Raw genomic sequence first — 14259 nt, 5'->3', positions numbered from 1 at the left:
CTTTTTGTTAAAATGGATTTATAAACTGGTATAGAAAAATGTGTCATTGAAGAAACCATAAAATGTTTGAAGGTTTGGGATCTGGGTTCATTCTAGGGGCAATGGATTGTACCCAGTAGGCTTGTTCAGTAAATGAAGGAGGGGGGCAGATAAAAAAAAAAGAAGAAAAACTCCAAAAAGCGTGGTTGTTAAGCAACAACATATTTTATTTCTTTTCCTGTTTTATACACTATTTAGAAAATAAAACACATTGAATAAATACAAATTTAGAAAGCGACAGATTTTTCGCCGTATTCTCACAGCAATACGTGGTTATTCTTACGGAGCTCTCTCGGGACTAGCGGAGGGATTCGCGTCACAGAATCCACCCTGAAGCAGACTTGGGCCACACACTGCAATGAAACACTTAAGACTGGGCATGCAGATGCTGAAGTGGTCCCCATTTACAGACACAGAGAGAATGGATTGGCACATTGATAAAGACGTTTGAGAACACCTAGAAACACCCGGGGGAGGGGGGGAAGGAGGAAAAAAACATCTATATACACGGAAAATAAATAAAGAGAAATTAGGTCCAAGACAACTCTACTGTACAGATATGTCCATCTGATGTGACGACCTCTCTCCTTCTCACCCTCAGTTAACCTTCAGTTGTCAGCGTCAGCCACGGTTAAATTCAAATATAGTACAGAACAACATGGGATGTTCAACAACAGCAGATTGCACCATTTACAGTGTTACAAACAAACACAAAATATCACCCAGTGGTTGGCATCAACTGTAGTTTCCTTTCAGTGTTTGTTCATAGTAAGGCAGGACACAGCTGAGCTCTTTGAACCCTGTCGTCCAGGCGTACAACAGGTAGTCCGGCTGCCTTGACAGTGGTCGTGTAGAAAATGAACTCCTCTCCAGTCAAAGTGCCCTCTGGTTCGGCGGATGTAAAGTGGCACAAAAGAGTACAGGTCGGGTCAGAGCGCAGAGGAAAAGCAAAGAGGTGGTCAGTGGTATGTTACAGGCTGTCCGATGAGCTTTCAGCGTCAGTCTTTATGGCAGACGACGATTCATCCAGGCATGGCGAAGGAGACAACCAGAGCTGTTTACACGGACTAAGGAGGCGGGAGCAGAGATCCAGGATGGGGGGACCCAGGATCCAGACCTTCTCCTTGAGGAGGGACGAGAAGTGAGGGATTGGTGCTATCTGACCTCCAAGCAGTCCAGGTACTCCTGGGCCAGGTCGTAGCAGAACCGGTACTGCTCCTGGAACGAGTGCAGAGACACGCCGACATCACTTTCCACATCGACAGGAAATGACAAGCTACAAATTCTCCCTCGGACGGTCTTATGTTCACATGTTCAGAACAATGAATATGCGATATAATTTAGGTTTTGGTGTACCCACTCTTCCTCCGCCTGCTTCCTCTGCCTCAGTTAAAGGGTAGATCGATATTTGTCTTAATGAATCTATTACAATAATCTTTCTTTTTAGTACTTAGTATTCAACAGGCTAGAACTTCAACAGGCTCATTCTTAATGGTAGAATTAATTTATCAGCAGGACGTGGACCTACATAAGTGGAAGGAATGGATGGATTAATCAGCTGCCCCCTCCGAGACGATGACTTTCCTGCCTACTGCAGCTAGTAGTGGTATACGGTGCACGGACACATGTTCCAACTGACATTACTGCCTAGAGAGAGTGTTTTGGAGACTTTTGTAGAATAATCTGAAGATCTTTTAATACCTTCACAGGCTTTATTTTGAGGAAACCGAATCCAAAGCTTTGTAAGACCTGCAGATACGCTGGACCAGGTCCTGTGTGCGCATCAAACCTGATATATCTTAATCCTCCGTGCCGTAGAGCTCCACTGACACGTCACTGCACTTTATGACACGTTCCTTTATTTCCATGAGTTGGAGTTTATTAAGGTAATCCCACATACACCATACTGCAAAATACAAGGGGGCGCCAAATGTGGATTAATCCACTGCAGGAAAAAGTCCCAAATAAATGAACAATTTACCCTTTTATAAATAACATTTGATAGAAGCTACAGTGCTCAGTGTTGCAGCTCTGACTTATCCTGAGTTTCCAGACAACAAAAAAAAAAAGTTGTGTGGTAGCTGCAGTTTAATCAATGGGCCTTTTTTAAGCGTTCTTATATCTGTACCTCATCCACACTTTCCTGCCATTTTTCTGACGCACTAATTCAGAGGTCTGGAAACAGCAGACCTCTGGAAGCAGCAGAAAAGCAGCTCCCTCTGTTATTCCCCTCCTGTCTCTCCTCCTTTCTTGCCTCTGTATGTTCAGATGTTGGAGTCGCGTGGCCCCAAATTTATCCCTCAACTTGAGACATTTTCAACACGTCTTGGCCTAAATTTGCGCTACCTAAAGAGAAATTGTATTGATTTGCGGCCACTTGCTGCTTTCACTTTGTATGTGCATATAATAGCCTGCATCTCAGATTGTGAGAGTGTTAAACAGTGGACTTTTCCATTTATGCTGTTTTTCCAAACTGATAGATTTAGAAATATATTGAATAGGTAGTAAAGTAGTAACAGGCAATTGATTTATTTCTGGAAAGTGGCTCGTTTAACTCCCCTGTCTTTCCTGCAGAGCCGTTTTCTGCTTCTGCGACATTCCCTGTCTGAGAGTATGATAAAATACGTTACAGTGACGAGAGGTAAAGGCCCCCGCTTGCTCACCATTGTCTCCACCATGTTTGGCTTTGAGTTGCGCAGCGTTTTGGCAGCAAAGAACACGTCCACTATGCTGTGGTGACGAATCATTTCCAGGATCATGGTGCAGGCGCAGAAAGTACCGCTCCGGCCGCCGCCATTCCTGCTCCAGAGCGAACGAACAAAGACGCACAAACACAGACGAAAACACACAGAATAGAAGCATGAAGACACGAGTGACCTAATAAAGTTGTGGGAGAGCGGATCAGACAGGCCTCTCGGAGGGGGAGCGACCGAGTGAAATGTCACAGTATGACTGAGCGCAGATCAAGCATGCTGTCAGAAAAAGGCCAACTGGCAGACTTTCAAGATGAATATCTGAGTAAAGTTCTCATTAAAATACAGGAGCGGGGACTTAATCAGATATGAGATGTCTAACACACAGCCTGACCTCCAGAGATCAAAGGGCTCTGACATAGAGATGGGGGGGACAAAAATGTAATGGAAGGCAGGGCACCTCCATTCAGGCTGCTCACACATAATGATCCACTGTCCCTCTGTAACTCAGAGTTAATGAGGTTTAATGTAAAGCACACATGCTGCACTTTCCAAAGTGTGACCATGGCAACTTCTATATAACTGTAGCGAGGTGAATAATGTGAACGCAGTGGGGCCTCTTTATTAGAACACACTTCCTACTTGACGATCAAAAAGTGCAGCCTTCAGTGGACGGTGTGCAAGAGGTTTCAAAGGCTTTCACACTCAGACGAGAGCAAAATTCATGAGGATGTGTTCAATTCATAATAGATTTGAACTTTTCATTCCATAAAGTTAGCCATCACATGTACATAGACCGCAGCTAATTGGGATAGTTTGGAGTTTTGGAAGTTCACCGCTTTACATTGCTGTCAGACAGTAATCTTTGTTGGGGAGCATTGCTTTATGCTCTCTTCAAAGCTGCCAGACTCCATTGACAAAAACACTGATTTTACCTTGCATAACATGGGAGTTGCTGGTCTATGCTGCCTCTGTCAACAAACTGACATGATAGTTAGGATCCAAATGAACCATTTGAAAACACCAAAGTCACGCAGTAACGCAAACAAACTAAATGAATGAGGCAGTGTTAGAGCAGAAACCCAGCTGCCCTGGAAGTAAAATTACTGTTTTTGTCAATGATGTCTGGCAGCTTTTAAGCGAGGATAGAATCACACAACTGCTTCAGTTCCCCCACAAAGAAAGCAGGACTCCTGTCTGCTCCTCTAAACAGGAGGAACACCAACCATAATCTGTTACACTATGGATAGGCACTTCATACAACCCCAAAATGTTCCAAAAAGGCTCATATCAGTATTGGCCCTTAAAACAGATATATGTAAGGAGCAGATGCATCCATGTGGACTCACAGGCAGTGGACGATGGTGCGTCCCTCTCCGCACTCCCTCTGCCAGTTGTGAACCTGAGCCAAAAGGCTGAGGAAGGCCTTCTTGGAGTCGGGCACATCGCGGTATGGGGACCAACGCAGGAACTGGAAGTGTCGCACCACGAGCTGGCCTTCCTGAAGCTGCAGGGAGCAAGAGTTGTGGAGAGGGAGGAGAAAGTGAGAGGAGATTTTTTTTTTTCCCACCATCATGAATGCATTAAACCCGACGTACATGAGCTACACATCAGAAACTCACTCAGACATCAGCCAGAGGGGATTCTGTCAACACTTCTACCCTGCTCAAGTCTAACCGTGGAGCTCCTGTTCTTAACTTCTAATTGGCTGTTAACATTGCAGCGTGTAGCAGGTTACTGTAACTTACCACATTAAAGTGAGACATTAAAGATAAAGAGAAACTATTGTAAATAGACCACCATGCCATCAAAACTGATGGCATCAACACAACATATCTGTCAAACACTGTAGAATGACTGCAAGGTCTCACGAAGCAAGAAAACCGTTTATAATAAACACTTTGCTGCAATCTTCCATCAATGTCTGAAATAAAAAATACAGTCTTAAGCATTGATACATGACATTTTTGCCATTTTGCTTCATTGTTCTTCTCGATATGATTTCGAAAACCATTTATATATATTAACACTCAAAGCTTTATTATTGAACTATTTTTTTTGCTCCACTACGTTCACCAGTTAGCTGCTAACTTCATCGGTGCAATGTTTGGTGTTGGGCTGCCTGCTGATGCTGGAAACAAGGTTGATGAAAGCGAACAAAAACGGTAAAGGTGCACGTTGTAAAATTAAAACAGTAGGCTGACAAGCGGCGTTGAGCTGAAGGTAACTGCAGTTTGGTTTAATTCTCTGTGAATTTGTCTTTATGCCCAAACTTGTTCACATTACACCAATCCATTGTTGAAACAACAGTGTTGATTATAGCAGCTTTAAAGGCAAATATTCCGCCACACTGGTCCTGGTTGTTTGCTTCATGGCAGCAGGGCCCACACTTATTCCTCTTTGGCCCAATGACATTTTTGGGCACTAAAATGCCACACAGTGATCAAGCCAAGTTCATGCTTCCAAATGTCCCAGTAAAGTATTGGTAATGTCAGAGAACCTGCATGCTTGTTTCTCTACGGTCTCTTTTTCTTCAGTCTGAGGACTGTAGTACATTCCCCAGTACATGCAGAACTCTGGGTTTCTGTGGTAACTTTTATAACTTTGAATAAGGGCAACGACAGCCAGGGGATGCTGGATGGAGTGTAGCTAAAAGGTACCCTGTGCAAACATAACCGTTATGTTGTTCCAGTTGTTTACACTAAAATTAAATGTGGAATTTTAAATCCGTATCTGCCTTCATAGCACATTAGAGAAGCTGGTTTTTAATATTAGTTTTTAGTTGCTACATTTCTAGCTTACATGTGTATTAACCCTTCGGAGTCTAGGACCGCCACACGGCGTCAAAGTCACATGTCACACGTTTGAAAATGTAAAGCTGTGACACAAGCACGCAGGTGCTCAATTCAAAGACTGTTGGAAAGCGGACACTTCAAACTTTTTACAAGTGTTTGAATTTTGTCGATCGGCCTATTAAGACTAAAGTTATGAAGAGCCGAAGTCGTGCACTACAGCTCTTCTACGAGTTAGAAGATGCTGAATCTGGGGAAGAACGTTCTGATTCTGAGGAAGACTCCTTTCAGAGGATGAAGTGGATGCTGCACGTGAAGACGAACGAGAGGAGGTGTCCGCACAGACCCCCGCTCCTCCAAAGATCCAACTAGTTCCTACTCGGATTTAGTGTTTCTTTTGCACTTTTACATACAGTGTGTCCATATATTATGTCAAAATAAATAAATACTTGTAGAATCACATAGGTGAGGTTGTGCTGAAAAGAAAGACACAAAGAAAGGCAAGCTAAGCTGTTTTAATGGGAAACACAAAGGTAAAATGAAAAGTAGTAAAAAAAACACCTTTTTACCCCAGACTCTGAAGGGTTAAAGTGTGTGTGTGTATAAGGTAGAAACATAGCAGGGACCCACATCAAACAGAAATTGCTCCATAGCACTACTAGTGGTCAAATGTTGCCCCTTGTAACACTAATTACACCCAGTAATCACATTTTATTTATTTGTAGCACCTTTGCTGCGTCTACTGGACAATGGAGTACCTTCTTGGGTAAGAGGCTAGCGGTGTCTTGCTCTGTGGTGTCTGTCTCCTCTGGATCCTGCAGAGAGGCCATGCGGCAACAACAGTTTCTCATACGGTGTCAAGATATTTGAGGGGCTGGTAGGAGCGGAGGGGGTGAAGGGGGCACTGACAGGGGGAGGCTTGGGCCCTGACAGGGTCTGCTAATTTGGAGCGAGAGCTGTGAGGGTTTGTTGGCTACAGGAGGCTTCACAACAAGGAAACATCTGCTCTATTAGCTGCTGGGAGGATCTGCAAGAGACTGCTGGGGCACCTACAGATGCTACTGAGGTCAGAGGGTGGGAGCTGGAAGTGTTGTGGCATTGAAGGATGGGAGATGTAGCTAAGCTGAATAACTCACACCACACCCAGACGTGGGTGCACACACAGACTCACAACCCACAAACACATTCAGCAACACAAAGCCGTGCTGCAACACTGGACATGGTCAAAATCACAAACCTCTCTCAGTAATTGCAGATTGTAAGTTTCATAATAGAAGTCATGTTGGTTCGCTATCAAACGGCACCATATCTACTTACAGAAGTCTTGGGACCACATGTGGTTAATAACATAATTATGCTGTTGATACAGAGAGAAGGATTATCATGCTGTTAACCATTCTTGCCGCTGGGAACAACAAATGGCAGCGTGGACCTAGGTCACCATTCAGAATCATTATATTAGTATCAGGCTTCATTAACCCTCTTAGAAATAGATGGATTGATTCGGTGCCAGGAAATGCCTCCCACAGCAGTACAGAGCTGGAGCAGTTCTTTGCTGAGGCAGGGCTTGAGCGAGTGATTTTGTCCATATCCAACATTAAAGCAGACATTAAACATTTACGCAGCAATTTTGCCATCAGCTCTGGCAAACTGATGCATCAAGCCTGTCAGAGTTTACACCTAAATGTGAGTTTCTTTACTGTGAAGACAGCAAGATGAAGGCAAGTACATTCTTTTATTAAATCAAGGTAAAAATGGGTGGGCGGGTGGGGGGGGAATAAAGTTGAGCCAAGGTAAAACCCTAACAACCTAATGTATGGTCGGACATTTACAGTGTTCTGTTACATTGTTTGTTCGCTTACACTTGTTTATTCCAGTGAACTTTGTAAAGCACTATGAGACACTCTGTTGTGATATTGGGCTACACAAATAAAATTGAATTGAATTGAATTGAATTGAATTGAATTGAACATTACAGCATTGTAAGAATCTACAGTATGTTCTACTGTTACGGCCTCCTCAAGGTGAAGTGCGGTGGACAGCATACAGGAGTACTTGAAGCAAGAAAGCCACAACGACGGAATGTACAAAACTGAATGTAAAAGTTGGGCCGACTCGTTAGAAATATCTCTACCGATAAATAAAACAAAACCGTTTTATTGATAAAATAATTAAATGGTGGTAAAAAGAAAACTCACGTGTACTTTATTAACAAGGCTGTTGTTGAGACGGCCATCTTGTAAGTAGATAATAATAATAAAATAGAATCAGGATCATAGATATTAGCCCCCCATAAGTGGATTTACCCCTGGCATGTGGTTGCAGTACAGGTCATAAACCGTGGGCCAAACTCCTGATCGGTTTGGTTTTCATTAGTTATTTGATGCTGTAAAAAGGGGGTGAAACATAATGATTTACAGCCATCTCTGACTCATCATCAGGTCGGGCAGGTCTATTTGGAGCAAGTAGTGACCAATCACTACTGTGCTGATGACACCAGTGCAAGACAACGGAAGGAAGCAGAGACGCATCTCCCATCTTTATATACAGATAATGATACTAATCCTCACCCAGGCTCGCTAACTGAAGTTACCACCAGTTACTGGTGCTGTATTTTTGCAGTCTGTATTATTCAGTCTATGGATTGCAGGAGGTTTCACAGGTGCAACTATAATTCTGTCCATTTTTGTAAAAAAAAAAGTTTATTTGCATGTATTTCGACAAGGGGTGGCTCCTGATTTGCCACATGTACTGACACATCACTTCTACGTGGGGATCCACCTACCCGAGTGATGTTCTGAACCCGGAAGAGACGGATGATGACATCATCATCAGCCGTTCTGGACAGAAGCTCCACCGTCATTGGCCCAAACTGCTGCAACCCCGGTTCAGGCCAATACTGCAGACAAGGCTGGGGAGGAGAGGACAGGTAACAGGTCATTAGCCCACACTCGCTTGAGGCAGCAGGCAGCGATTTGGTGAAGCCCAGTAACAAGACACCTGAGTATTGACAGCAGAGACAATTAGCTTAAACGACAATGATTATCTACAAATAGTAACCGTAAATTAAATGAGCGAAAAAAACAACCCGCTCATCACCGGGAACAATCCTTCAAATAAGCCACGGTCACCGATCTTGAATTATTCATGAAGCGAAATCATTACCATTAGCACATTAGAAATTAATGGAGTAGGAGACCTTGGCTATGCCTGGGAGAGATAAACAGGAAGTTAGCCGAGAGGTTGGTTGAACGCAGAAGCCAAGGTCTCCCATCACCGCCGCTTCAAAGGCACTTCCCCCCGGCCAGTAGGAGGGGAAAAAAACGCCGGGAGAGCGGTGTTGACATGCTGACATGTTCCGTGGTGACTTTGGGGTTGAGGGGACCCCTGGAGTAGGAAGTGATAATGGCGTTTCACAATGACGGAAGGGTATTAACAGGTGACATTGGGCAGGAGGGGAGATAAATATTTATACATTCAGACAGGAGACAAGCAGCTCCAACTCAGGAGGGCAAACTGAGTGTGTGTGTGTGTGTGTGTGTGTGTGTGTGTGTGTGTGTGTGTGTGTGTGTGGGGAGGTGATCTGTTAATCCACTGGCAGCCAGAGACAAGGAAGGAGAGGCAGGAAAAGTGAGTGACAGAGGAAGGAGGACAGGTTGCAGCTGACAGGCATGGTGGAAATGTTGAGCTGGAATCCGACACGACGCGGTGACAGAGCGGCGATAGGGAGACGGCAGAACAAACCCACGCATGAGCTAACTTGGAGGAAACGATAAGGATGTGTTAATGTCATGACAGGCCGTGCAAATTAAACGGACGGCCCGAGCGCGGGAATGAAGCTCCGTGGCAGAGCACCAGTTCCAGGCCAGGCGAGCGATGACCCACGTGTCGCATTCACATCCCATCCGAAGCGGATGACGCGCTGTCACCACCGGTGTCCAGCAGCAACCAAAGATGGGCAGATTTTAAACCAGGAGAGATTTTTTTTCCACACTCATTAGCAGGGTTCTACCTGTGATAATAAGTGGTGCTGAAGCAACTCATTCATTAAGCAACAATTCATCAACAATTTGTTTTTACAGATGACTTTTTTTTTTGCCTTGACGAGTTTGTTTCTGTTCCCATCAGTAGTCAGCGCAGTTGCATCTGGAACAACAATTTGGACTTTAATATTATTGTTTTTTTTCGTCCAGGCAGTATTTTCAGTATTGAGATGTAAAGTAAATTGGAAGTGGAAACCGGTAAAATTCCTGCTCATTTGTGTGCAGCGCTCATCCTCAGACACTAGTATTTTGTTAGAACACAACAACTGGGAAAATGTGTGGAATTATCACATCATAGTGTGATGATCTGTTGCAGCTTTTGTGAATATCTCTGAAGAAGAAGAAGAAGAAGAAGAAACTGCAGGGTGACTGAGAATAAGAACAGCGAATGCTCTGTGGGCAGCGGCTGCAGGGGGATACAGGCAAACCTTTACGTCGGTGCAGGTCGCGATAAGTCTTATTTATTAGCCAGACAGGATGACTAAAACAGACTCCATACCTGCTTGTCCTATGATTAACATCAATTAACTGACATGAATGTTTTTTTTTTTTTATTCCAAAATCCAATAATTATCTTTCTCATTTATTAGAGTCAGAAAAGCAGCTCAAAAAGGTCAATGTCGTTCCAGACTGAGGTGAAGCTGTATGAGTCTTGTTCCAGCTGGGATACAGGTGTATTTTGGCCTTTTACACAGTAATGAAAGAGCTCCTCATCTTTGAAAAAAAATCCAGACTTACAAGTTTTTCTGATATCTCGGGGAGGAGGAATTGCTCTTAGCGGGAGAGAGTCTGCTGGCTAAGTGCGCAGGACTTAAGTGGGAGCCTGACAGCTTTTTTTCTTTCACATCGCTTTTTGTTTCTATACTTTTGCTTTGGTCTTCGACTCTCTGCCTGCCTTACAGCGTGTGGAACTGCCAGAAAATTGGCCCTGACACTCGACGCTCCCCGGATCTCTGTAGGTGTACATATCCCGGAGGAAAGGCCGCTCTGGTTGGAAGACGTTCGACCTCAGTCAGTTGAATAAATAAGAAAATGGAGCGGTGAATTAAACAGGCTCCACACACATCCTCTCTGTATGATCCTTTTGGTCTATATGATCCTGTCCACGCTGTTGAAAACAAGATCCCATTAGCATTTTAATATGATACGTCTCTGCTGGGGGTCAGGAGGATTTTAAGTCCTAAGAATGGGGTCATAGGTCAGAAAACCCCTGCTCTAATATCAAACTGTGATAATGTCTGTTATTAGACTGCATGTAACAGCACTGTAGAAAACTAATCAAAATCCAGCTGTGATGCAGATGCTGTCACACAGAGACCCATGGCTACATTTCAAGTGGCATGCTGATAAGGTAGAAGTCAGACTTAAAGCTAATAAGATAAAAGCGATGCAGATGTGGGTAATTTCACCTCCGGCGGCTCTCCTCTTACCCAGGCAGAGTTGGACTGGTTGAGCTGGTTGAGCATCACCACCGAGGTGCAGCCGTAGTCGTACACCAGCCTCCAGAAGTCCGTGGTGGTGCCGGGCAGCGGGTGAGGCGTCACCACAAAGGCAGCGGGCCGGAGGAAGCTGTCGGCGAGCGCCGCGTTGATGTAGTTGCTGCTCTCCCCCTCGGTGGTGACGAGGAAGGCGAGCGAGCGGTCGGGCGGCAGGACGTCCATGCTGCGGTTCTTCTCGCGGTTCCTGGGCATCAGAGAAATGCTGCACTCCTCCACATCCAGGTGGGGAGTCACCGAGTTCAGCGTCTGAGGGAAGAGGAGGAGGGAGGTGGTGGTGGTGGGAGGAGGAGGAGGAGGAGGAGGAGGAGCAGCAGCAAAGCGAAGCAGAAAAGGAGCGTGCAGAGAAAATAATTAGAGAAGGTTGACATGTGTGTTTGAGAAAGTGTTCACATTTTAGATGCAGAGATAAAATGAAAGACGGAGAATGAAGATTGTGATAAGAGGAGACAGATGCAGCGGAGCAGAAATGGGATCAAAGAGAGATGGACAGAGGCAATGAAAACATTCTCCACTCAAACAGCCTGGCTGTCAATACTTGACAAGCACAACTATCTCCAATCATCTCCGGGAAACTTTAAAACACATTAATTATCAGTCAAAAGGCCCACAGGACTTAGTGGATAAAAACACATTGAACACAATCTCATATATTATGAATGAGCATATTACGAAGCAATGGAAATTAAAATGAACTCGTTACCTAACTTGCTTCATATTGTGAATGACTTCCTATTGGTTCAGACAAAATGAACAGAACATTCTAGCTCCTGACTAAATGCTACGTCTCCGGCTACAAGTCGCAATTATGAGCCGCCGTCTCATTGGAGGACTCGTACGGGCAGCGCTGACAGGGTAATTGTGCTGCATGTGGAAAAGAAAAGTAATTATTCTGGCCAAAGGTCACCAATCAATGACGTGATTCTGAGTGGCGCTAACTGGACGGGGCCCACACCATTACATTAAATACAAAATGTACTAAATGTAAAACTTTTCTGCTTTCTCTGTTGGAAGTGTACTGATTAGCAGCAGTCTTGGTGGTTATTACTCTCAGGCTTAACTACCCATTCATTTCAACAACAACCGGAGCATTTTTCAAAATGAAAGACCCACAATACAAGACACAGCGTGTTTGATGGAATTAAATACAAGCGCTCTCGTACAGAATGAATCACAGTCAGAGCAGTCAGAGGGTTTGCAGTGAAATGGACATTTAGTTAAATGTAGTCAAGTCAGGTGGCGGCCCGGCTAGTGCAGAACTAAATAGCAGAACTAGAGCACAGTGAGGTGCAGGTCTAGGTTTCATTATCCTTTGTCTAATTTTCAATGGTCCAGCGCAGCAATTTTCAAGATTTAGAGCCTGCAGTGGTAAAAGCTGAGTGGAGCACATTTAAGTCTGAACAATTTTTAGTTCAAATGTCAAATACTATCTGCATGCTAGAGTGTTGTTACTGTAAACGTCGAAGGCAGCTTTACACCTAGACTGTGCACCTCCTCCGAAATGTGACTACATGTGGAAAGAACAAGAACTGTGATCGGTCACGCTGAGCGACTTGTGTTTTCTTTGTACGAGCTTCTGATGAGTTTGGTGAGACTGAAGACGACGCGAAGCTAGTTCAGTAATGAAACGATGGTGAGGGACCGTTTTCTTTAATGGCGAATATGATTAAAGCACCATACAGCCTTGATTGTGTGCAATACACCTGGCTACAGTAATACATCCAAACCTAAACACGGACGTCTACAGCGAAGCTCCTGTTGACACCATAGAAGAAAAAGAAGTGGACGGAGCTTCTGGGTCTGAAAAGTGAAGCCAATGTAGTAGTGCCTTGAATCTGCATTCTTTCTAATGGCCAGCAGGGGGCGACTCCACTGACTTCCGATTTGTTACCTCAGGAGACACTTTCCTGATGTATATTCCAAGATGTATATTTAGCAAAATATGGCCCCATTTAAAGTAAAACAGACGGTAACGCGGGGCATGCTTTGGGGGGGGGGGGGGACTAACTAATTGGAGGCTGGTCACGCCTAACCTAAACCTAACCAATCAGAGTGCAGGTGGGAAAAACGAATCAAGCATCACTTACGACTTCAAAATGACAGTCCACAAACCAGTGGGTGACAGAGCTGTCACACAGGGAGTCATTTGTTTTCTGCCATGTTTGTAGTTTTGTACAGTTTTTTTTTTGTAATAACCTTTACGGAGGTGCAAACACGTCAAAGACATACAAATCACTAATACAGGAGGCTGAATAGACAGACAGACACTCAGACAGACAGACAGATAGATAGATACTCTACCTGAAACTCCTCTCTGAGCTGCGAGGTGTTGCTCTGAGAGTCCACCTTCAGCATCTCCTTGTAGGTGAGAGCAAACTCATTAGCAGGGATGGCGGTCTCTCCACACAGACAAGCCTCCAGGATGGCATCATGGATGAACACGTACTGCTCCTGAGAGACAGGCAGCGGGGGGGGGGGGGACACATTCGCAAATTTAAAAAGTCACACAAAACCCTCACTGCACTTACGAGCCTCCTAACTGTTAATTGCCCACTTGTGAGGAACAATGTGGAATTTAATTACCGCCGCTGAGTGTTGACTAATAGTAAGAACTGTCAAACATTCTTCGCATCGCCGTGCCCGCTCTTAGGCATTGTTCCCAAGCAGAAAATTGCATAGAGATGGGGTAAAACGTGGAGAAATTGCACATCAGAGGAGCAAAACACTGCCCACACACAATATTTGAATAACGTCACGAGCCGTGCAATTAACGAGGAAACCAGGAAATTTGTTTTGACATCCAACCAAACAAAAGATCAAAGAAGCGAGGATACATTCAGAATTAGAGGCATAAAACTGTCCTTCTTCCAACTTATTTATCATTTTTAATGCGCTCTGTAATTGCAGAAATATGTATTCAACTGGTAGACTAGCTCGAGCTGGAAGGTGAAAAGATGAAATTAAAAGCGAGATTTAATACCATTGTTTTGGTATTTACTGCAACCGGGCTCCACTTCCACACATGTTAATAGGAGAGGAACATATTTCCCAACTTTTAATGGTTTTATTCATTCGAGTCGTTAATGTTTTTGTCTGGTTTGTTTATTTGAAGGTCGGGGGAACAGCTTTGGTTGTATATTTACACAATGAAAGCAGGTCTTTTAGTATACTAAGAGTCGATGCTTGACACTGTTGG

General features: G+C 44.2%; 1 protein-coding gene across 1 annotated transcript in view; it reads right to left on the bottom strand.

The window, feature by feature from the left end:
* Positions 1–223: 223 nt before the first annotated feature.
* ptprua (protein tyrosine phosphatase receptor type Ua) overlaps positions 224–14259 on the bottom strand; it is a 123733-nt gene continuing 109697 nt past the window's right edge. Inside the window, exons 24-29 of the mRNA XM_070846305.1 lie at positions 13365–13514; positions 10998–11312; positions 8310–8435; positions 4082–4239; positions 2703–2838; positions 224–1257 (exon numbers count right to left, since the gene is read on the bottom strand). Of these exons, the coding sequence (XP_070702406.1) occupies positions 1195–1257; positions 2703–2838; positions 4082–4239; positions 8310–8435; positions 10998–11312; positions 13365–13514 (948 nt within the window). The 3' untranslated portion in view covers positions 224–1194. The remainder of the gene's footprint in view (positions 1258–2702; positions 2839–4081; positions 4240–8309; positions 8436–10997; positions 11313–13364; positions 13515–14259) is intronic.

The sequence above is a fragment of the Pempheris klunzingeri genome, chromosome 16, assembly GCF_042242105.1.
Source record: "Pempheris klunzingeri isolate RE-2024b chromosome 16, fPemKlu1.hap1, whole genome shotgun sequence".
Taxonomy (NCBI): Eukaryota; Metazoa; Chordata; class Actinopteri; order Acropomatiformes; family Pempheridae; genus Pempheris; species Pempheris klunzingeri.
This window is presented reverse-complemented; position numbering and strand designations above follow the sequence as displayed.